We start from the raw sequence: 23,226 nt of genomic DNA on the forward strand, positions 1-23,226 counted from the left end.
GGAAGAAGTAAAACTACCGTTATTCGCAGATGACTTGATGTCACATAGAGAAAACACTTAAAAATTGACAAAAAACCTACTAGAGTTAGTAAATGACTTCTGCAAAGCTGAAGGATACAAGATCAACATACAAAAATCGAATGTATTTCATACTTTAGCAATGAACAATCTGAAAATGAAATTGAGAAAAAAGTTCCATTTACAATAACATTGAAAAATAAATAAAATACTCAGGAATACTTTAACCAAAGAAGTGCAAAACTTGTACCCTGAAAACTATAATACACTGTTAAATTAAAGAAGATCTAAATAAATGCAAAGACATCATAGACTCTAAGACTTACTATTGTTAAGACAGAAACACTCCTCAAATTGATCTACCTATTCAGTGCAATCCCTATGAAAATTCTAACTGCCAACTTCGCAGAAACAAACAAGCTGATCTTAAAATTTATATGAAAATGCAACAGACCCCAAATACCTAAAACAATCTTGAAAAAGAAGAACAGATTTGGAGGATTCACACTTCCAGATTTTTGGAGGATTCACATTTCCAGATTTTAGAGCTTACTACAAAGCTGTGGAAATTAAGACAATGTGATATTGGCATAAAGACAGATACATTGATCAATGAAATAGAAATGAGAGTCCCCCAAAACAAAAAACAAACAAACAAAAAAGGAAATGGGAGTCCAAAAATAAACCCACACATCTATAGTTAATCAATTTTTGACTAGGCTGTTAAGAACATTCAATGGGGAAAAATACTATTGTCAACAAATGCTGCTGAGACAACTGCATATCTATATGCAAAAGAGTGAATTTGGACCCCTACGTTACACTGTGTACAAAAATTAACTCAAAATACATCAAAGACCTAAATGTGAGAGCTAAAAGGACAAAACTCTTAGATGGAAACATAGCTGTACATCTGCATGGCCTTATATAGGCAATGGTTTCTCCGCTATGACAGTGAAAACACAAGCAACAGAAGAAAAGGTAGATAAATTGGACTTCATCAAAATTAAAAACTCTTGTGTATCAAAGAACACTATCAAGAAAGTGAAATGATAACCTACAGATGGGAGAGAATATTTACAAATCATATATGTGGTATAGGTCTAACAGCCAGAATATACGAAGAATTCTCACAATTCAACAACAAAAAGACAAACAGCCCAATTAACAAATGGGCAAAGGGCTAAATAGACATTTCTCCAAAGAAGATATTACATTATTTTTAAGGGCACACAGATCATTTACCAAGACTGACCATATTCAAAGCCATAAAACAAACCTCAATAAATTTAAAAGGATTCAACTCATCCAAGATATGATTTTTGGCCACGATGGAATTAAGTTGGAAATCAGTAACCACAATATCTGGAAAATCCCTAAATATTTGGAAACTATATAATGTACTTCTAAATAATTCATGGGTCAAAAAAATCAAAAGGGAAATTACAAAGTATTCTGAAGTAGATGAAAATGAAAAAAACAACATATAATTTGTGGGATGCCACTTAAGCAGAACTTAGGGGGAAAGCTTATACATAAAAGGTATATATTAACAAAGAAGAAAAAGTGTCTCAAATCAATGACTTCAGTAATTAGAAAAAGAGCGAATTAAACCTAAAGTAAACAAAAGAAAGGAAATAATAAAGATCAGAGTGAAATCAATAAAATAGAAAACAGAAAAATTGAGGAAGTTAATGAAACCAAAAACTGGTTCTTTTAGAGCAACAAAACTGACAAATCTGTAGGCAAACTGATCAGAAAAAAAAAGAGAAGACACAAATTATCAATGTCAGGAATAGGAGAGGTGACACCACTACAGATAGAAAAGGACAATAAAGAACATTATGAACAATTTTATGCCTAAAAATCCAACAACTTAGACGAAATGGACAAATTCCTTGAAAAACATAAACCACTAAAGCTCACGTAAAAAGAAATACATAACCTGAATAGCCCTATATTTATGTCTTAGCCTGTTTTGTGCTGCTATAACAAAATGCCACAGACTGGGTCATTTATAAAGAACAGAAATTTATTTCCTCACAGTTCTGAAGGCCGGGCAGTTCAAGATCGAGGGACTGAAATCTGGTGAGAGTCTTCTTGCTATGTCATCTCATGCATGACAGAAGAGCAAAGACAGGGCAAGAGAGAGGGCAAGAGGGGGTCGAACTTGTCCTTTTATAAGGAACAGACTCCTGCCTTAACAGTCCCACTCCCATAATAACAGCATTAATCCATGCAAGGCAGAGCCCTCATGACCTAACCACCACTTCAAGGTCCCACCTCTTAATACCATCACATTGGGGATCAAGTTCTAACACAACTACTTTGGGGGACATATTTAAACCATAGCAATTTATTAAAGAAATAGAAATTATAGTTAAAAACCTTCCAACAAAGAATCTCTAGGCCCAGATGCCTTCACTGGTGAATTCTACCAAACACTTAAGGAAGAAATAATACTAATACTACACAAATTCTTATAAAAAACTGAAGAAAAAATACTTCCCAATTTATTCAATGAGACCAGCATTACCCTGATACCAAAACCAAACAAAAATATTACAAGAAAACTACAGACCAAGATCCCTCATGAACATAGATGTAAAAACATTTTAAATAAAATATCAGCAAATTGAATTCAATAATATATAAAAAGGGTTCTACCTCATGACCAAGTAAATGCAAGGATTATCCCAGGAATGCAAGGTTGATTTAGCAATTGAAAACCAGTCAAATCCTAGGTCCGCAGACTTAAAGTACTGTAGCACTGGAAGAGACCTTAAAGATCATCACTTGAACTCCTATTTATATGGATGAGAAACCGCGGCCCACAGAGTCAAGTTCACATAGCCAATTAGAAGTTGACCCTTAAGGCTGAACGTGGAGGCCCAGCCAACAGTAGAAGAATGTGTTTAATTATTTGATCACCGTGTATACTATAATTTGGTTACTTAGAAAGTATGATGTGATGCTTTGGGAGTTAGAAAGTCCTGGGGTTTAAATCCCAATTCTATCTCCTATAGCCTTGGGTGAACAGTAGAAGAATGTGTTTAATTATTTGATCACCGTGTATACTATAATTTGGTTACTTAGAGAGAAAGTATGATGTGATGCTTTGGGAGTTAGAAAGTCCTGGGGTTTAAATCCCAATTCTATCTCCTATAGCCTTGGGTGTGTAATTTAACATCCCTAAGACCCAGTGCTACCATCTACCAAGGGGATATAATCATGGTCTCTGCATTGCAGGTTAGTTGTGAGGATTAAATCAGATAACTTATCTAAGGCATCAGCAAAGTGCTTGGTACTTCCCAACAAATATTACGACTACCACTACCAACACCATTGCATAGTACCACCATATTTGAATTATGAGGACACCAAGTTTAAGTTAGAAGCAAAGGACAAAAACGATGCAACCTACTCTTACTAGACACTCCCTTGAAACCACCCCAGACCTAGGAACCCCAAAAAGAGGGAAAGTCAGACTATTTCTCGATTAGCCATTTCTCTGTCTCTGGCCTGGGCTCTAATGGAAATGAAACCTTATATATGAGTGGCCTATTTCCTTTTGTTTTATACCCTGGCTGTTTTCTCCCAATTACCTGCTTTCCTGTCCACAGTGGAAAGGGCTTCAGGATGGTAGGAGGAAAGAGCTTCACACGCCCCACTTTGTCTGTGAGTCCTCGGTACACCAGCTCCATGTATTGGTCCCGGGTGAAAAAGCAACCCCGTGTGGTCATGTTTGCACCTGAAACCATATGATCTTGGATCAATCCTGCCAATGGCTGGCCATCCTACAAACCAAAACAGATAAGAAAAGAATAAAGATGAATTTTAAGACAAACTCTAATTTCTAATCATCTGCTTGGAAGGCTTGGAAGGCTCCTGTTAGCAACACCCCTCCCATATATCCCTGCGTTGTCCTGCCCATGTCCTTGGGAGCAAACTGCCTCCCATATCACATGACCAGGGCTTACCACAACCTTCTATTCTTGCCATTTGCCCACTGTCCAGTATCAAAAACCCTTCAAACTCAGCCAGTTCCCCAAGCCGTCTCTGCTTAATCCCATCTGGTTCTACTCCAGCATACTTCTGGCATTTAAGCGTAAGTTTGGTCTGGCTGTCGGTTAGCTATGTTCTTGTTTTTATACTTTGGTTTTATGCTTTAGTATTTTTCACACATTTCTGGCCTGGTTTTTTCTATAAATCAGTCAACCGTTCAACAAATATTTATTGAGAGCCTACTATATGCCTAGGCAATGAACAAATGATTGGATGAATACATTATCACAAAGTGTTTTAAATGCTATGGAGGAACATAACAGGATGGGATCATAACATAGATTCAGGGTGGAGGGATGATCAGGAATGGTCTCTCTGAAGAGCATCATTACAGTTGAGGCCCAAGGGGTGACTTGGAGTCTGCTAGTGCAGAGAGCTAGGGGTTCAGGCATAGGTTCCTCAAGGCCATGAGAGGGCCTAATGTACATGAGTGCAGAAGGAAAGAATGTCCATTATTATCATCTTTTCACAACGTAGCACATGGTTCAAGATGGGCCCTTAATAAAGGCAGTAACCTACTAGATGCCAAAACAAGGGCTTTTATAAAAGCCCAGATTTTGTGGGTACGTTCATTTCATCTGACACTTTCACAGTCTTTCTGATCCCAGTCTCCTGAACCTCATCTGCCAGGTCTGTGTTCATGGCAACATAAGGCACACTGAAGTAAAAATAGCTATGCTCACTGACATTCTTTAAGAAGTAGTTTTTGTAAACTTTTCAATGTTTACAGGAATTTCAGAAAAACCTTTGTCTTGGATCTAACGATTGTTATCATAATTATTTGTTAAATACTAGCCAATATTATGGCCATGTTTCATAACTAAGGCTAAGGGAATTCACAAATGCAGCCATGGAGAAGTGCCAGGAATTTAACCACATACGCTAATTCAAAGGCTAAAAAGGATTCTTGTCAAATGGTCTAAATACAGCAATGGGCTCTATGTAAACTCAAAGATAATTACTACAGATGGGCTGAAAAGTACCATGGATGCAAAGCAAGATCAGAGGGAGCACACAGCCCTTCTTATGAAGGCTCTGAGTTATTAACATAAATTTAAAAATTATACTTTATGTCTTATTCCAAAGATAGTCTTATTTTGCTTCGGGGAAAAACCCAAACCAGTATTACGCATTTGACTCATCCCACAGTCTTTGGGGGCAGATATAGATTTTTCCTTTTGTTTTCTTCCTTTAAAGAACATAATTACAAGTTATATGATACTGTGTCTTCTCCTCTCTCCATCCAGATTTTTCCTTGACTAGAAAATTACTTTAATGGCTAAATTGCTTTCAGCGCAATAATCACGAATTCCAGGGAGGAATGCTGATTAAAGCAATTACTAAGGGTCTACTTATAATTCTGAATTTCCTAAATCCCACTTAGGATAAGAAAGAACATCTCTGAATCAACCCCCTCCCAAACTGTCAGCTATCCTATTCTGCTACATATCACAGCAAAATGACATTACAATTAATGTCTTAAAGACAAGGTATTCTGTAACTTGATGTTTCTAGCTAAGTAGAAGTCAGGAAACTATGTCTCAAGCTTTGCTAAAAAAATTTCACAAAGCATTTGCTCCCAATAAAAGAAATAGTTAAAGTTTCATCCAGCTCCTATTTTAAGTAAGAAGACAACACAAAATTCCATTAAGTACATAAAACCAACAATAAAATGCACTTTAATCCGATATTATGGCTAGTTAAATTAGAAAACCTGGAAATAGAAAAGAAATGGACAAACGAACAAAGAGAAATGGAAACAAAGAGAAATAAAGATACACTAAGAAAAATGACCCCCCAAAACCGGCCTTCCTACTTTAACCAAACCAGCTCTTCTCCTCTTAGGACTCTGCCACCAAAGACATGCTGTATTTTTATACCCAACAGCAAAAATAAGGATTCCTCCTTTTGGCATTAACACTGAGCACTAAATAAAATTTATCGAGAATCAAAACCTCTTTGCCTCTAACAAAAGAAATTGATTGAAAGAGAAGTGAACCCTCAGGCCATCCCCCACACGTTTTTTACTTTTTAAGAAATTGATTTATTGATATCAGCTTATTTATCTTTGTTTTGCCTGCCTCCCTTAAGTGTATGCCTGACCTAAAACTCATAGGCAAATGAGCATGCAATGAGGCCTGTTTGGTTTTAATAAGCCAGCCCTCTGCAGGACACAATGTAAGCATGAAGCCTCCTATTGCTTCTCACCTTTTTCAATCAAAATCAAGTATAGAACATTCAAGATCATTGGTCTGAGGACTCTGGAGTGCCTCAACTCCCCATGTAGCTAATGCTCACATTTCACCCTGACAGCAAAAAACTATCTGCTGCTCCCTGGTAGTGTCCCCTCTGGTGAAATGTGCCTCTGATCTTGAGTTGGAGAGCTGGAGTAGTCTTGAAAGCCACTTTCTGCCACATGCCCTCACCCAGCCCCAGCCCCGCCTGTCAGGTGGGATGGAGCACACAGGCTGAGCACATGGACCTGGGAGTCCAAAGGTGCAGGGTTCAAGTTCTGGCTCCTCACTGGCTGCTAAGTTACCCACTTGGTGTTTCCTCATCTGAAAATAACACTAAGGCTGTTGTGAGTGTTGGAGTGAGCAGGACTGAAGCCATGTTAGGACCTAAAGCTGCCTGGGCTGCAGAGGCAGGGAGGATTTTTTAAAGGGCAGTTTTTTTCTCTCCACTCTTGCTTCCCATCCCCTGACTTTCTTATCTTGCTCACTAAGTAGGAAAAAAAGGCCAAGAAGCTAATTAGTACTTTGCAAAGCTAACAGTTCTTTCTTTGAGACTTGTAGAGTTTTGAGAAATGATCAAGGCCAAACGACTAGAAGCTGACCTGGGCACTAGCCAAGTACACTGGCGCAAATCAAAATCTTGCAGGGTCCTGAGATAACAGTGAAGATGAGAAGAGAAACCAGATGAAGCCTTGGCAAGACCTGGTACCTGACCCATAAAAATGGACCCCTCGTAACTCACATCTCCTGCTCTCCTTCTTTTCACCTCCCACACTCCATTCCCTCAACCCTTCCTTTAAAAACCCCTCAGTAAATGTAAATCTTTGAGATGGGGTAGCCTACTATCTCCTTCAGCTGAATATATCTGCTTTTCTAACACCAACCATTTGACTTCTGAGTTTTTTTTCTTTCCTTTTCAAAGAGGCGGGCAGCCAGACCTGAGTCTGGTAACATGAGGACTAAATAAGAGAATGTTTGCCAATTGCTAAAGCAGTGCCCGAGGATCTAACACCAACCATTTGACTTCTGAGTTTTTTTTCTTTCCTTTTCAAAGAGGCGGGCAGCCGGACCTGAGTCTGGTAACATGAGGACTAAATAAGAGAATGTTTGCCAATTGCTAAAGCAGTGCCCGAGGCCCAGGCCTTGCTCAATAAATGCCACATACTATAGCTACTACTCTTAACACTTTCAGGAAAAGACAAAAGGCTAATTTTCAAATTAGCAAAATTATGTTTTCTAATTTCCAAGTGATCTAAACCCTTCAGCCCCTTCTTCCTACTTTTAGTCCCTTTGCTAATTGACAACCCACTAAAGTGGGCAGAGAAGGAGAAGTTAAACTCAGACGACTGGGTCCCTCATGAAGTCACAGTAGTACATCTGGTGGGAAAAGAGGCTGAGACACTGGGCTCTTGGCCATTGCCTGATGCCCTGGGTGGCAGATGGCTGATGGGGAAGAGAAGTTCCAAGGAACAGAGGGTGCTAACCAACACTGGGCATCTCAAAGTAGCCCCTGGTGCTCCCTGGGTACAGAGCTCTCCGTCTATGCTGCAGAACAAACCCTATGAAGATCTGGGAGCTCCTTGTCCTACTTCTCATCTGGGTGTCCTTGGGCAAATTACAGCAATTCTTTGAGTGTAAAATGTGGACATTAATAGCACTTACCTTCAAGAACTGTGGGGAGGCTGAAATGAGAAGCCTCCAAAGTGCTTTGCATAGTGCCTGGCACTGAAAAACTGCTTGGTAAATGGTAGCTGTGATTTTACATAATTATTACTACTAGTTCTTTCACACTCTACCACAATCCAAATGAATCACTGTGGTGCAAATGGCTTATAATTGAAAAGGCCTCAGACCTTTGGGCAGGTGGTAAGGGGTAAATGGGGACTGGAACATACTCCATCCCTTTTCCTGCAGCCTGGCTCTTTCCCCACTCTGTCTCTCTCATCAGCACACGCTGACTCCAGCCCCTGCCACTCAATGGGAACAAATTAGCCAGCCAGGCGAGGTGGGAGGAAGTTACTTCCTTCCCATGTGTCCCTCTGGACAGCCATGACCACACAGGACTGCCCATGAGGCCCAACCTCGGACAGAGAAGGAAGGGATTCAAACAGAAGAGAAGATGCCTTCATGGGCTGGAAGGAGATCTTGTCTGGGCCTTGGGGGTTAAGTTGCCTCTTAAAATTCATGCTTGTCAGAACTCAAAGGATCAGAGTTGTCTGTGGACAATGAGGACCATCACAGTTGGGATGCCAATGCCTGCCAGGAGCTAATAAGTTGTAGCACCTTCCACACATAAGTCTGGAAGACCTGCTATGTAGCTACTAAACCTGGCTTTCTGGGATGGCCATCACAATTTATTTCCTGACTTCCATTTTAAGACAAAGCAAGACAGAAACTTTTCCCTGCCCTAAGCAACTAGAGGCCTGGAAACCCCACATGGACCCTCTGTTCCACATGCCTCTGCCTTGGAGAAGACCATTGACCCCAGGAGATGGTGAGGGCACAGGTTCAAAGTGCCAAGTCATGCTGGCAATGACTGTGGAACAGCTTCAAGGCCAGACCTACCTTGGGAACAAGGTACTGCTGATCGGTACAGGCCAGGATATGGGCCTCGGCCCGGCCCAGCTCACTCTGGGGGAAGTGTGCATTCATCTCATCTCCATCAAAGTCAGCATTATAGGCCTTGCAGTTGGCATAGTGGAGCCGTAAGACTTTCTCTTCAGGCAGGATGCGGGCATGGTGGGCCTGGATGGAGGGTCTGTGAAGGGTGGGTTGTCGGTTCAGTAGGAGAATGTCCCCATTCTTCACGTGCCGGCATACCTGGGGACAGAGTGGAGAACAGGTGGGTGATCAGCAGCACTGCAGCATCAGCACAGCTCCTTCCAAGGGCTCACCTCAGCTTGGCCTATGTGTGGCTTCTGTTGTCTCGGGTTCTAGTCAACTACATGCAAGGGGAATTTTTAAGTCTGAAGCAAAACCCTAGAAATAGCTCCTAGGCCCCTGTGGACCTGGCCCAGTACAGCCCTGATCCTGGCTCTGGGCTCTGAGGTACAAGGAACAGACACAGCCACAGGTGTCTATCCAGTAATCTCTGTTTTCTTCAGAGATGAATGGCCTTGTCAGAGTCCTAGATTCCTCTGAGAACAAATCTAAGAAAGAAACAGATACACACCTTCAAGTCAACATAAAACCCCTAGGTTTGAAAGGACTTGGCAGACTTCTTGAATCACCCCCCATGGTTATGTGAGTAAGTTATTCTAAATATGAATTGCATGTTTTAGAAATAATTTCTCGACAGCAGAGCCAGGACTAGAACACAGGGTTCTTGATTCCCAGTTCAATGCCCTCTGAAAACATTTTATTGCACTTACAAAATTAAAAAGAAGTGTAAACTGCCTGCCTTTGGGGAAAGAAGTTTGAAAACAGCTATTGGAATATTTAAGACACATTTCCTGGGCCGGGCCCGTGGCGCACTCGGGAGAGTGCAGCGCTGGGAGCGCAGCGACACTCCCCCCCCGCCCCCCGTGGGTTTGGATCCTATATAGGAATGGCCGGCGCGCTCACTGGCTGAGCACGGTGTGGGTGACACCACACCAAGGGTTGCGATCCCGTTACCGGTCACGAAAAAGACAAAAAAATAAATAAATAAATAAATAAAATAGAACACATTTCCTTTTAGCCTTTCAGAAGCACCAACACAAGGTTATGTGAATATATGTTTATGTAGCAGTGTTTACAGTGGCGAAACCCAGAAATAACCTGACTGCCCCACAGAAGGGGCAATAAATTGCAGTGTATCCACACTGTGGAATATTATGCAATGATGAAAAAGGCTAAGTTGATGGCAATAATGTACTACAGCAAAGGAAAAAATCCAGGCAGCATGGAAGGTGACAGAATGAGGCAATTTAAAACCCAACCCAACTCTGTGCACACATGGTCGTCCCTTGGTTTCTGTAGGGGATTGGTTCCAGGACCACCCCGCAGATACCAAAGTCCATGGATACTCAAAGCATATAACCTATGCACATCCTCTTGTATATTTTAAATCATCTCTAGATTACTTATAATACCTAATACAATGTAAGTGCTGTGTAAGTAGTTATACTATATATATATATATATATTTTTTGTCTTTTTTATCTTTTTCCATGTCCGGCAACGGATCGCAACCCTCAGTGTTGCCCCCGTACCGGACCGGGGACCGGCAACGGGATTGCAACCCTCAGTGCTGCTCCCGCGCCTCGCTCAGCCAGTGAGCGGGAACCGGTCTGTATGTGGGATCCGAACCCTCGGGTGGGAGCGCCGCCGCACTTCCCAAGCGGCGCACTTATCCAGTGCGCCACCGGGCCGGGCCTATACTATATTTTTTAATTTGTATGTTTTTATTTTTATTATTTTTCCTCAAATATTTTCCATCTGTGCTTGGTTGAATGCGCAGATGTGAAACCCGTGGATACGGAGGGCTGACTCTGTGTGTGTGTGTATAGGGGAAAAGGGATGCCTGGATCCTCACTAAGCTGTTACTATGATCTCCTCAGGGGCATGGGACCATGAGGAAGGATAATGAGGCATAGATTAGCACCTTTACCTTTAAACATGTTAGTACCATTCATCTTACAATGAATATGTATTACTTCTGTAATTATTTTTTAAAAGATCGTCAGTTTTTTTAAAGAAAGCAAGAAAAATTGCTCAAGGGATATATTGCTCATTGTGGGGGCAAAAACCAGAAAATACAAACAAACATAAAGAAGAGAATAAAAAAACACAAGTAATTTTCTTCCTCAAAGATAACCATTGTTCACACTTTTTTCCCCCTACAAACATGGGTTGCTCAGGTCCTTCTGATGGAACACCTCTCACACAAAGCTAACTATACTGTAATGCTCATTAAGCCTTTTACTACCTTTATCTTACATTAACAGCCAGGTTTGGTAAATACTAAATATAAACAACACTTTAAAAAACAAATGCACGGTGGGGAGGGGAAGGAGGAGGGAAAAAAACAAAAAACAAACTCATGAAGGTAACTGTTGCCCCAAGCATTGTGAAGGCCCCTCTTTAGTAGTCCAGAGGAATTATGGTGACTCAGTCATACTCCCCTCACCCCAAATCTCCAAATCACAGCAGATAACAGGCTGGGGGACACAACAAATTATTCCAAGTCTAGTTTCTTCTTCAGTTGTCCCCATTTACAAAGTTGCGTTGGAAAATTGGTTATTTAAAGAGAGAGGTTAGAGGTTAATAACAGATGCTTCCCACCACCCTTCCCCCATCCCTCTTCAGCTGGGCTAAAAGTTCCCTCCAGCTCAGAAAAGCAGGAAGCAAAACCCTCAAATACCAAATGGCAGTTCTAAAAGCACACAGCATGGAGTCCATCTTTCCTCAAGGAATTCAAACCCTCCCCTCCCCACCCCATCCCCAAGTCCCAAGTTTCCAAGGAGACCTGGACTCTGAGGATTCCCATGAGCCTCTGCCCAGGGCACTGGCTGCTGCCTGACTACATCACAGTCTGAGGTCTTCTTTCTTTAGCCTCTCAAGGGAGAAACGGGCCAGACCTGTGGCCCAGGCCCAAAAAACCAGGCTGGGCCTAGGATCTGAGTCTCGCAAATTTGAGGCATCCTCCAGCATAAGCAAACTCGCCACAGCTGGGAAGGTGCATAGGCCAGTCTGGCAGGCACCAGCCAATCCAAACAAAAGCCCTGGAGCAGAGGGCGCTCCCCTTGCCAACCCAAACCTAAGGCCCTTCCTTTCTCTTGTCTCTAAATAAATACAGCAGTGAAAATTAATGTGCCCAGTGCCCAGGTCAGAGTTTTCAGAGGCAGGACTGGAGCCAAAAGCCTGTTTCTGGCAGACTGTTGAGCAGGGAAAAGACGAGGTTGTCCTGGCCACTTCCTCCCTTAATAACGAGGCCCAGGGGAAGAGGCAGAGGTTTCACATGTCACAGGGGAAACGTGGGAACACATAGGGGGCACCTACCACAGGATATCAGAGTGGCAAATTAGTAGGCAGGCTGGCTACCAGCTTTTGTAAATAAAGTTTTTTTTTTTTTCCCCCGTGTCCGGCAACGGATCGCAACCCTCAGTGTCAAGCCCGTACCGGACCAGGACCGGCAACGGAATCGCAACCTCTCCTTGCGGTGTTGCGCCCGCACCTTGCTCAGCCAGTGAGCGGGAACCGGTCTGTATGTGGGATCCGAACCCTCGGTGGGAGCGCCGCCGCGCTCCCAAGTGGCGCACTATAGCAGTGCGCCACCAGGCCGGCCCTGTAAATAAAGTTTTATTGGAACACAGCCAGGCACATCTGTCCACATACTGCCTGTGACCGCTTTAGCAACAGAGCCTGTACGGCCCACAAAGCCTGAAATATTTACTCTCTGACCCTACAGGAATGAGGGCTTTGCTGAAACCTGTAAGAACAGCAGGAGTTAGCTGGGGAATCTGGAGGAGGGCAAAGCTATCTGGGCAGGGGAACAGCATTTGCAAAGCCCAAAGGGAGGAGTGAGCCCAGCACTGACAAGGACCGGCTGAACAAAGAGGCTGAAGAAGGGCCGGCCTACGGCTCACTTGGGAGAGTGTGGTGCTGATAACACCAAGGCCACAGGTTCGCATCCCTATACAGGAGTGAGCCCAGCACTGACAAGGACCGGCTGAACAAAGAGGCTGAAGAAGGGCCGGCCTATGGCTCACTTGGGAGAGTGTGGTGCTGATAACACCAAGGCCACAGGTTCGCATCCCTATATAGGGATGGCCAGTTAGCTCACTTGGGAGAGCGTGGTGCTGACAACACAAAGTCAAGGGTTAAGATCCCCTTACCGGTCATCTTTTTTTTAAAAAAAAAAAAAGAGGCTGAAGAAGGCTAGGTGAGAGATGGGGCTGGGGGAGAAAGCAGGGATGATGTGAGGACTCAAGCCTGCTGAGGATTTGAACTGAAGCCAGAAGACAAGCGACTGACAGCACACTGCAGCGGGGCCAGCCTCCCCCTCTCCTACGCTCCCAGTCCCTGTCCTTCCCATCGCCTTCTCTCCAACCCCACAGAAGCAGCTAGCCAAGGCCGTGTGCAGGAAGTGCCGCGTGCCTCTGCCTGGTACTCACATCCCATGAGGTGCAGAAGCCCTGCATCCTGCTTTTTCTTTCAAATGCCCTTGGCTACTGCCTTCACTTCCTCATCATGGAGGCTCTGAAACCCAGCCCCTTCACTGTGTGCTCTCATGGGTCACAGGTGACCTTCAGCTGACCCTGAAAAACCTCACAACCACATGTAAGAGATGTGGACACAAAATGAGCAAGCCTGGCCCTGTTCCTCCCTTTCCTTCCCTCCACTCTCACATTTCAGGCACCCCACCCCCATTTTCTCTTTCTATTGTACTCTGTGCTGAAAGAGGTGAATACCCTGAGAGTTTCAATTCTTAATTCTATGGCCCCTGATCTCAGTCTCATGTTTCTACTTTTTACAGGGAGTGGGCCCTTAGAATCTCCACTGTCAGCTCAAATTTAGAAGAGCCCCAAAGCATCTCCTTTTTTGGCCCTACCACTCTCCTGTGCTGGAAATCATGGCTTTGTTTTCATCTATTCTCTCTTCTACAGTCCAGGCACCCAATTTGTCACCCTGGCTCTCCCTGTGAAACATCCCCTACATCTGCCCTTGGTTCTCCCTGCAGCACTCTAGGCTGGCCCATGACCTAGCTTAAAAGTGGCTCCGAATGACTCCGAACACTCCCTGCCCTCTCTCTCCCTGCATGCTCGCCTCAAACTCCTTTCTTCTTGAGCATCATAAACACGAAGTCACTGTTCCTACTGTTGTTCCCTATGGTGTCTGCCACACCACTCAGCAGCAGGTGATGCATTTACTGGTGGCTCCCACCATGCTGTCAGCCCCAGGGTAGCAAGGATCACACCCACAGTGACAAAGTGGCAGCATATAGAAGGACCTCAGCACCACCCAACCCCTCACTGCTCTCTTGCCTCTCAGTTTTTCTCCCCTTATTTCTTGATGTGAGACTGTCTCACATGTTTGACTTGAGTTACGAGGAAGATGACTTCATGTTTGTCTGGCTTCACCAAAAGCTAGGTGAAATATACCTTGTTTTTTCTTGCATACAGCTCCTAGCAAAACACCAGGCACTCAGAAAAAGCAGAATAACCCTATGAACCGGAGCACAAATCTTACTTAATGCACTGCGAAAGAACAGATAAGTGACGTAATCTGTGTCTTTATGTGCCCCCGTTACCAAAGCAGAAAATGGGCAGTGTGTCACTGTTTCACCTCTGGAGAGCCGCAAGATCAAGAGGAAGGCAAGAGGGCAGGCCTGTGGCACCGGGAAGAATAATGGGAGCCAATGGTCACTGTGACAAGGCCAAGACACTGCCCTCTGCTCTCTGTTCCTTCCCAGCTCACAGGATCTTTGTTGGCTTAAAACCATTACTAAAGAAGAGCTAGTCAGTCACTGGACACAGCTGCACACATAGGTCAGGAAAACGCAGTCAGTCACCTCTTGACTCTGGGTAGTCACTGATGAGTTAAACCCAAATCGAATCCATTTCAATGCAACAACTTCCGCCACTGTTGCCTGGTTAGGGGTCATTTGCTACTCCCCTCCCAACAGGAGTGGCTATTATTTGACACAGATACAAACGCTGTCACCTACCGACCTCACATCCTCCGCAACACTGCTAATTGATCATGAGCTCTTTCAGGTGAAACCCAGACAAAGCCAGCCTCAGCATCTCTTAACACAGAACTATGGGTGGGCAACAGCAACTGCCCAGAATTGAAGCATTAGTTACAACTTGTCAGTTATCAATGATTACTGACACAGAGCATTTCCCTCCTATAGAGCGGTTCTCAAACTCTAACATGCAGGAGAACCCTCTGGAGAGCCTGTTAAAAAAAGATTCCTGAGCCCCATTCCCAGAGATTCTAATTCGGCAGGGGGACAGGGTGGAGGGAGGATAAATCTGCATTCCACATGAGCTCCAGGGCTGCTGCTGCTGGTGATCTGAGGAGCGCCCTTTGAGTAGCCCTGTTCAAGGGCAGCAAATTCTCCTGCTCCAGGACCACAGTGAGTTATTAAGATTCCCAGAGATTCTAATTCGGCAGGGGGACAGGGTGGAGGGAGGATAAATCTGCATTCCACGTGAGCTCCAGGGCTGCTGCTGCTGGTGATCTGAGGAGCGCCCTTTGAGTAGCCCTGTTCAAGGGCAGCAAATTCTCCTGCTCCAGGACCACAAGTGAGTTATTAATGAACATCTCTCAAGCACACAATGTGTGTCCAGCACTGTGCTGTGTAGCTTAAGATGGCCAAACACAGCTTTAGTTGTGGTGTCCATGACCTAGGAGCACAAGCTCCAGCTGGAAACAAGGTGACTCCACAAAACACTGTAGAGATCCACGTGTGGGGGAAGCTTCCTCTTGGGGGTGCAGGAGCAGCTCACACAGCAGTCCCATGTTGACACTGACTGTAGCCATAGGGGAGCCAGACAGGAGCTGGCTGTACCACTCACAAAACCCGCCTACTACTCACAATTTTTGTCCCATGGGGCTTAGGTGCCCCCATGGCTGGTGTCAGGAGCTGTTTGGCCACGGCTTCCCGCTGTGTTATATCCGTGACACTCAGGGCTGTGCGACTGCCATCTTCGTTGATGACCATGGAGGCTCCTGGGTGCTTGTTGGGGCCGTTGATGACTGCTTGTCTCAGTTCCTGAACATTCCAGGGGGTAACTGGTTGAGGGTAGGTCAGTTTTGTGGCAAATACCTAAAAACGAAGAGTGGATGTAGAAATTCAGGGTAAGCAGAAAAAGGTAACAGGGACCCAAAATCTGACTCAGCTGGTGGTGTGACTTTCCCTGCAAGACATGGAGGAGCTGTCGGAATTGGCCAGGAAGGCCCATCAGTGAGTAAAGCGACATCCTGGCTGTCTGCTCCACAGAGCCATTTTGTCAGACTCACTCTCTTAAGGGAATAGAGATAGGGCCTTCTTTTTGTACAATCAGCCAGAGGAGAGTAATTTAAGTGTTGCCATTTACACATTAGAATTTTTTTAACTCACTCCTAAACTTCGCCATTTCCTTTTCTGCCAATAAATTCTAACTCCCCAAAGAAGGGAACACAGCATGGGACTCTTGCTTGAGACAGGTGGTAAATACCTGTCCTCAAATACCACCGCACCCCTCCTGCACCCCAGCAAACATCCCTAATTGATCATGGCACTTTCCCTGAGCCCAGACATGGCAGAATCTCTTAACTCAGCAGTTCTGGCACCATGACAACCAGGTGGTGCTGGAGAGGAAACCGATTTGCTCTTCTGATGCAGGAGAAAACGGTGTGCTCTGTTAACACCAGGCCTGAAATATGCTCCAAGAAACATGAGTTCCCTGGTTAAGTGAGTTTCTGAGCTACTGATTATAAACCAATTTGATGCACACAAGTACATCAGAGCCTCTAAGAAGGCCTACATAAAGTATCTTGTCCAACTCTTTCCAGGTCTCTGCACAATGGTACTTTCTGAGTGGCCTCCCCAGCCCCTTGGCCCATGCTACTTTTTGCCGTCTGAGAGCGTTTATGCACCACTTATGCACCGCTTATCTGCTTACTGGAGCACGGCCTTCTGAGGGAGCACTCTGGTGTGTCTGCTTTACTGCTTGGTCTCTATCACATTGCCCAAACTTCTGTCACCTCCTTGCTCTTATTACACCTTATCAACAGTGCTATCTGGGGAGGGGATAGCACAAGGGGCCAAGAAGCAGTTCTATGAGTAACACTCCCAGCCACCATGGGACCTGGGGCAGGATAAAGGCAGGCAGAGGGTAACTTCGAAGTTCCTCCTCAGGGGTAAGCCATTACCAAATGAACCCAGACCTGAGAAACAGAAGCCTGGCGCATTTTGAAGGTAGAAAGAAGAGGCACCACTAAAGGTTTCTCCCAAAGCTGAGGACATTATAGTTACCATGAGGTCAAAGTTCACAGGGGTGGACCCTGCCCTCTGTCCAGAGAGAGCAACGGACAGGCTCTGGGTCTCCTGCCAGGGCCTCAGAATTGGGAATGTCACTGGGCTTCAGTGTCTTTCCTCACCACTTGACCCAGCTTTCAGATGCAAAGACCTATGGTCCCAGGAGGCCGCACAGGACCGAGCTCTCTGGCTCTTGTTGCCTGACACATCACAACCTTGTCCAGCGAGCCCAAGCGTGTCCAAGACAAGGCAGCAGGCATGCAGGACGATCAGAACACTTCAGCGTGGCTCATTAGCAGCACCCCCCAGAGAGGCAGAGGAGATGGCGTGCGAGAAAACAAGACACTCCACAGAGGGAACTAAACTGTCTCCACATTACTGACCTCAAAGCCCACTATGGAGGAAACCGATTAAAGTGTGGGGAAGTAAGAAAATGAAGCCGGCTCCCACAGGAAGCACTCATGGGTGGAAGGGGTGAGCCACATAGCCCCGAGGAGGGACTGGGGGGACAGAAGACATGCATGGTCTCCTCTCTGGGCGCTCTCACCTTCCTCTACCAGGAACGAGGGGCGGACACTCCTGACTCCTAACGCCCAGAAAGTAGGTGGGACTGAAATCCCCCTTTCCCTCTTCTTCTCCTCATCAATTCAATATGACCAGGAAGGTTTAAAGACTAGGCCAAGGTGGGTAGGAGGAAGATAAGGGGCAGGAAATGCACTGCAGTCAGCTCCCCGTGCCCCAGGGCATGAGAGGGAGAGCAACACCTTCCTGCAGCTGAGTCCCTGCCACATGGGCTGTCCCCACCCAAGCCACCATGATCTTGCTGTACATCCTGTCCTGAGCCTTCTATGGCACTCCCATCTGCCATCCACCAGGAGCAAATGGACAAGCCACCATGATCTTGCTGTACATCCTGTCCTGAGCCTTCTATGGCACTCCCATCTGCCACCCACCAGGAGCAAATGGACCCCTCCACACACACACACACACACACACACACACACCATGGGAATTCCAATCTCGTTGGTGTTGATGTACATGTCTGGGCAGATGACCGAGCGGGCTGCATAGTCTACTCGCTTTCCCATCATGTGCTTTCGGAACAGGCCTTCTTTCTTCTCCAGGATCTTTATGGAGAAAGGGTCCATAAAAAAATAAGAAAAAATAAAATTTTTTTTTAAGCATGTTTATTATTTTCATGCTTCAATACAAATATGTTTATTATTCACTCTCTTAAGGTAGTAATGGGAATCCAACTTACTGCTCACCTGTCTAATGCCAGGATACTTTTCTATCATTAATTTGTCCATCTCGCTATCAAACACAATATTGACATGGCTCTGAAGGCGAATCCAAATGTTGTAAAGTTTGTCTGTGAGGGACTGGCCTGGAAGTGTACTTAAAAAGGATCGGTCCACAGCAATTGAAGAGTCTTTTTCCTGGGAAGATACAACCAAGAAAATAGGCATACTGGAAAAATACCCCAGAAGGCCTGGCTTGGTTATACTTTTCCTTCTTACTCTAGCTCGGACAAACAATGAGCTCTGGAGTTTGCCTTTATGTTTTCTGAACCTGACAGATCAGTGGCAAAAGTGCTAATAAGTCAATCTTGTGTGTGTCAATAAAACAGTAGCCCCATTACATTTCTACCAGCCAGTGTCTTTCTGGTAGCAAAATGAACTCAAGATTTATGAGCAGACTTCTTTCTTAAGGCATTTGCTGAAGTCCCATAATATCTAGTTCCCAAGGCAACCTTAGAAGTCCTTCCCACATCAGTATTTTTCTTATGAAGCTCTGCTATCCTGCCAGAGAACTGATTCTCATATGTATTTTCAGCTTTATTTACTTTTGGAAAAACTTGACCGAAAGCACTTACAAAAATGCAGGTAGAGGGCCGAGCCTGTGGCGCACTCAGGAGAGTGCGGCGCTGGGAGTGCGGCAACACTCCCGCTGCGGGTTCGGATCCTATATAGGGATGGCCGGTGTGATGCGCTCACTGGCTGAGCGTGGTGTGGCCGGTCACAAAAAGGACAAAAAAAAAAAATGCAGGTAGAGCAATTTCTTAAAAGGAAAAATGTGCCATATGACATTCTATGCCCTCAATTAAGATGTGGGTCCCCAACCAGGCTATGTCAAGTTTTACTGGCTGATCTCCTTTTTAATATTTCTTCTTTTTTTTTTTTTGTGACAGGTAAGGAGATCGTAACCCTGGTTGGGGACCCCCATCTTAATTGAGGGCATAGAATGTCATATGGCACATTTTTCCTTTTAAGAAATTGCTCTACCTGCATTTTTTTTTTGTCCTTTTTGTGACCGGCCACACCACGCTCAGCCAGTGAGCACACCAGCCATCCCTATGTAGGATCCGAACCCGCGGCGTGAGTGTCGCGGCGCTTCCCGCACCGCACTCTCCCGAGTGAGCCATGGGGTTGGCCCTCTTTTTCAATATTTCTGTCCCTGGCTCTGCCTCCTCCTCGCCTCCCTTATCTGCCCAGGGACAGAAATACAGAGGCCTTAACCTGCCTTGGAGCACCACCTACTGACACTAGTGGGCTTGTCCTCAACTCTGAGGAATACAGGAATCGTTAGTCACAGGGAGGACATATATATTTCTGCAGACAATGTTCAGGGTCCCCCTCTGGCTGAAGGAAACTCACAGGGAGAGATGGCCACCTGCATGATGACAGGGCCGTCAGCCTAACCTGCTACTTATGGCACTACCTGGCTCAGGGCCACGTGATTACTCATGAAATGAGTGAGACCTTGTCTCACCAGCATATACCCAGTGGCTAGAACAGTGCCTGGCCAGGCCTGCCCTGGGAATGCAAAGTGGAGAGCAAGGTGGGAAAAATAAGAACATGCCCCACTGATTGGGGAAAGAGGGCACTGTGACTTAGGACTCAGACAGGATGCTGTTTGTTTCTGCAGAGACCAAGTTTTTTAAGGCCCTATTTTTAAGGCCTATCAAATAAAATTCTCAGCCCTGGTCACTGGACCTGGTTATTCTACAGCCATCCCTCCCAAACTGGACCAAGGCACACAGATGGCAGATATCTCTTATACTGAGGATTTTTTAAAAAGCATATCTACACTGGCCAATCCAAAAACTTAAGCAAAGCCAAAGAAAGCTCCAAGGAGAAAGGCTGGGTAACCCACAGCATAAATGACCAGGAGACAAGGTGGCACCCTGGCTGACCAAGGGACTGGACTGTCCCAGAGGCTGAAAGGGAGGCTGAGAGCCCTGCCCTTCTACCCAAGGCTGGAGACAGCCCTTCCTCTATGTATCCAGAGAGTATCTTAGAGCATCTCAGTGACCTCAGCAAGCTTTCTGTGCCTGATTCATCTTTATATCCACTGAAGACCTAACACAGGGCCTAGCACACTGAAGAGGCTCAGAAAATGTTAACTATGATAGTCCTATCCTGGGAAATTCCCACTCCATAGCACTGCCTTCCTGACCCCAATGCTGGAGACCTTAATGAGTCCAAAACAGACCCAGGTGACATGAGTTCTAGTATTATGACCCAGGAGGGACATTTTTAGAGCCCAAGGGAAGAAGACTGTTCTTTTTAGAGTTGCCGACAGCTGGTAGCCCAGAACAGCCCAAATGTGAAATCTCACCACAAACCACACACATTTTATAGTGGGCACTTGACTAAGAAATTAAAGTGACTCAACCAAAGTTACCCATCATGGTCATTAGGGGCAGAACCTAACTAGAACCCAGGCCTTTCCTCACTCAGGCCCTTGCTGGTCCCCCGATGTTAACTAGGCTCCCCCAAGCCCACAGCTTCCACTGAGGATGCCACCAGCTGCACAGAACATACAGTCAGCATCACTTGGCACCCAAGCATCTGTGTCCATGCTGCACGAAGTTAGAACTGTGTGCACTTATGACATCGCCCTGACCTCATCTGTGGTGAGAGCCACCACCTCACATGGCAGCTTCTGTTCTTGAGCCATGAGTGCCAGAAGCTTTCGGATCAGAACTATGTCCTTCATGACAGCCTGCAAGTTCACTGTCTGGCCATTGGTAAACATCTGGTCCCCCAGGCGATTGACAGGGCGATACCTGCAGAGGGACACATGGAATTTGTGAACATTTAGCCTGAGGGAAGGGTCGTGTTGTTCAGCCTCTTGCCCACGCCTACTGTAGCCCACACACCCCACCAAGCTCAAAGACAACCAACATTCCTACTGCATTCACAACACACAGAGGAAAGTGGGAGGTACTTCAAAAGTTCGTGGAAAAAAAAAAAAAAAAAAAGTTCGTGGAAAGATTCATATTATCTTTTAATTCTATTTTTCCATGAGCTTTCTGAAGTACCCTTGTACTCACACCACCTGCGACCTGAGGCAGACTGCTGCTTTATTTCTCAGTGCCCTTGACACTTCCACCCCTCCTAGAGGTCGTTACTCAATTCCTCAATAAACCTTTTCCAGGTGAAAAAAGTTAATTAAAGGGCATTACCTTGAGGGTGGCACTATCAAGAAATCGAGGAAGAACATACTGGGGTTGAATCTGGACTCTGTGCCAATGTTGTCCAGTCCCGAGAAAAGGTAATTCAGAAAGAATCCTGTGTTTGAAATAAATAAACCAAAAAGACCACTTAAATGTACATGTAAGAGTATGGGAGGATGACCACAAAAACGTTACTGAGTGAGAAAAAAAAAATACAAAATATGTAGAGTAAGATCACATTTTTCTTTATAAAAAAAAACAAAAACTAGCCTCTGTGTGTATGACAAAGTAGGTGAGATGACAACATAAAAATGGGTGCTTCAGGGACAACAGTGCTTGGCCCAGGCAATGAGATGGGCAGAGACAGGAAAAAAAAAAGTTTTGCTTGTTTTTCATTATCATTCTGGACTTAAACACATGCACGTGTGTGCACACACACTCTCTCTCTCTCAAGTATTTATTACTTTGGTATTTATAAAAAACATATTGAAATAAAGAAAATAATTAAACAACCAAAAAGTTACGCTCCTGAAAAACAAAACAACCCCCCCCCACACACACACGGGTACTGCCAAGAAGGGATCTTCTGTGGATTAAAGCTGTATTTTAAGTTTCTGGTGACCAAAAAAAATGCTCAGAGAAAATGAATAAAATGTGCTAGGGCCTGCCACAAAAAAAAAAGTCATACTAGCTTGAGTGCTCTTTTTTCCTGATATCCCTTTAACAGCGTTTCCTGTGTAAGTGCTTACTTATCACCATACAGAGATTAGAGTCAGCGTTCCAGAACGTACTCTTAGAGGATGGACACGGGGGCTTGACTACATGGATACTGCATAGGTTTTGTTACACACCCAAAAGGGAATGAAGGATTTCCCGTTTTGTAGGGAACTGAAATGTATAAAAATCCTAATTTAAAAAAAAGGAGCTCATTCTTCGATTCACAGACAAAATTCCCATAGAAACCTTCAAAAAGACTTTTTTTTTTTTTAATGGGCATTTATTTTTTTTATTTTTATTTTTAAAAGATGACCGGTAAGGGGATCTTAACTCTTGGTGTTGTCAGCACCACGCTCTCCCAAGTGAGCTAACCGGCCATCCCTATATAGTGATCTGAACCGTGGCCTTGGTGTCATCAGCACCACACTCTCCCAAGTCAGCCACTGGCCAGCCCTTCTTTATGGGCATTTAAAATAAGGTGAGTTATACTAAACCCTCTAGACATATGTCAAACTGCATTAAGCAAGATCCACCTTCAGCTGTCATTTAATGACCAGGGTCTGTTACATAATCAACAAGTTCATGGTAATGGATATAACTTCCCCCACTCTATGATGCCTCAATGTCATTGTACCTTGCAGCCTGCCTTAAACCTATGGATCAATTCAGGAGAGAGCTGCAATAATCACTACTGTTTAAAAAAGAACAATAATAGGGCAGGATAAATAAGTTCAATAAATTAAAGCCTAGAGAAGATTATGGCTATTTCTTTAGCCTGG

General features: G+C 44.7%; 1 protein-coding gene across 1 annotated transcript in view; it reads right to left on the reverse strand.

Annotated features, from left to right (window-relative positions):
• The window catches only part of POLR1A (polymerase (RNA) I polypeptide A, 194kDa), a 73,621-nt gene that overhangs the window by 32,725 nt on the left and 17,670 nt on the right, over positions 1-23,226 (reverse strand). The window contains exons 8-14 of the mRNA XM_008585098.1: positions 21,740-21,845; positions 21,178-21,340; positions 18,537-18,707; positions 18,273-18,395; positions 15,844-16,074; positions 8,883-9,137; positions 3,624-3,815 (exon numbers count right to left, since the gene is read on the reverse strand). Coding sequence (XP_008583320.1) covers positions 3,624-3,815; positions 8,883-9,137; positions 15,844-16,074; positions 18,273-18,395; positions 18,537-18,707; positions 21,178-21,340; positions 21,740-21,845 — 1,241 coding nt within the window. The remainder of the gene's footprint in view (positions 1-3,623; positions 3,816-8,882; positions 9,138-15,843; positions 16,075-18,272; positions 18,396-18,536; positions 18,708-21,177; positions 21,341-21,739; positions 21,846-23,226) is intronic.

Source organism: Galeopterus variegatus, unplaced genomic scaffold (genome assembly GCF_000696425.1).
Source record: "Galeopterus variegatus unplaced genomic scaffold, G_variegatus-3.0.2 Scaffold3452, whole genome shotgun sequence".
NCBI classification, from domain to species: domain Eukaryota; kingdom Metazoa; phylum Chordata; class Mammalia; order Dermoptera; family Cynocephalidae; genus Galeopterus; species Galeopterus variegatus.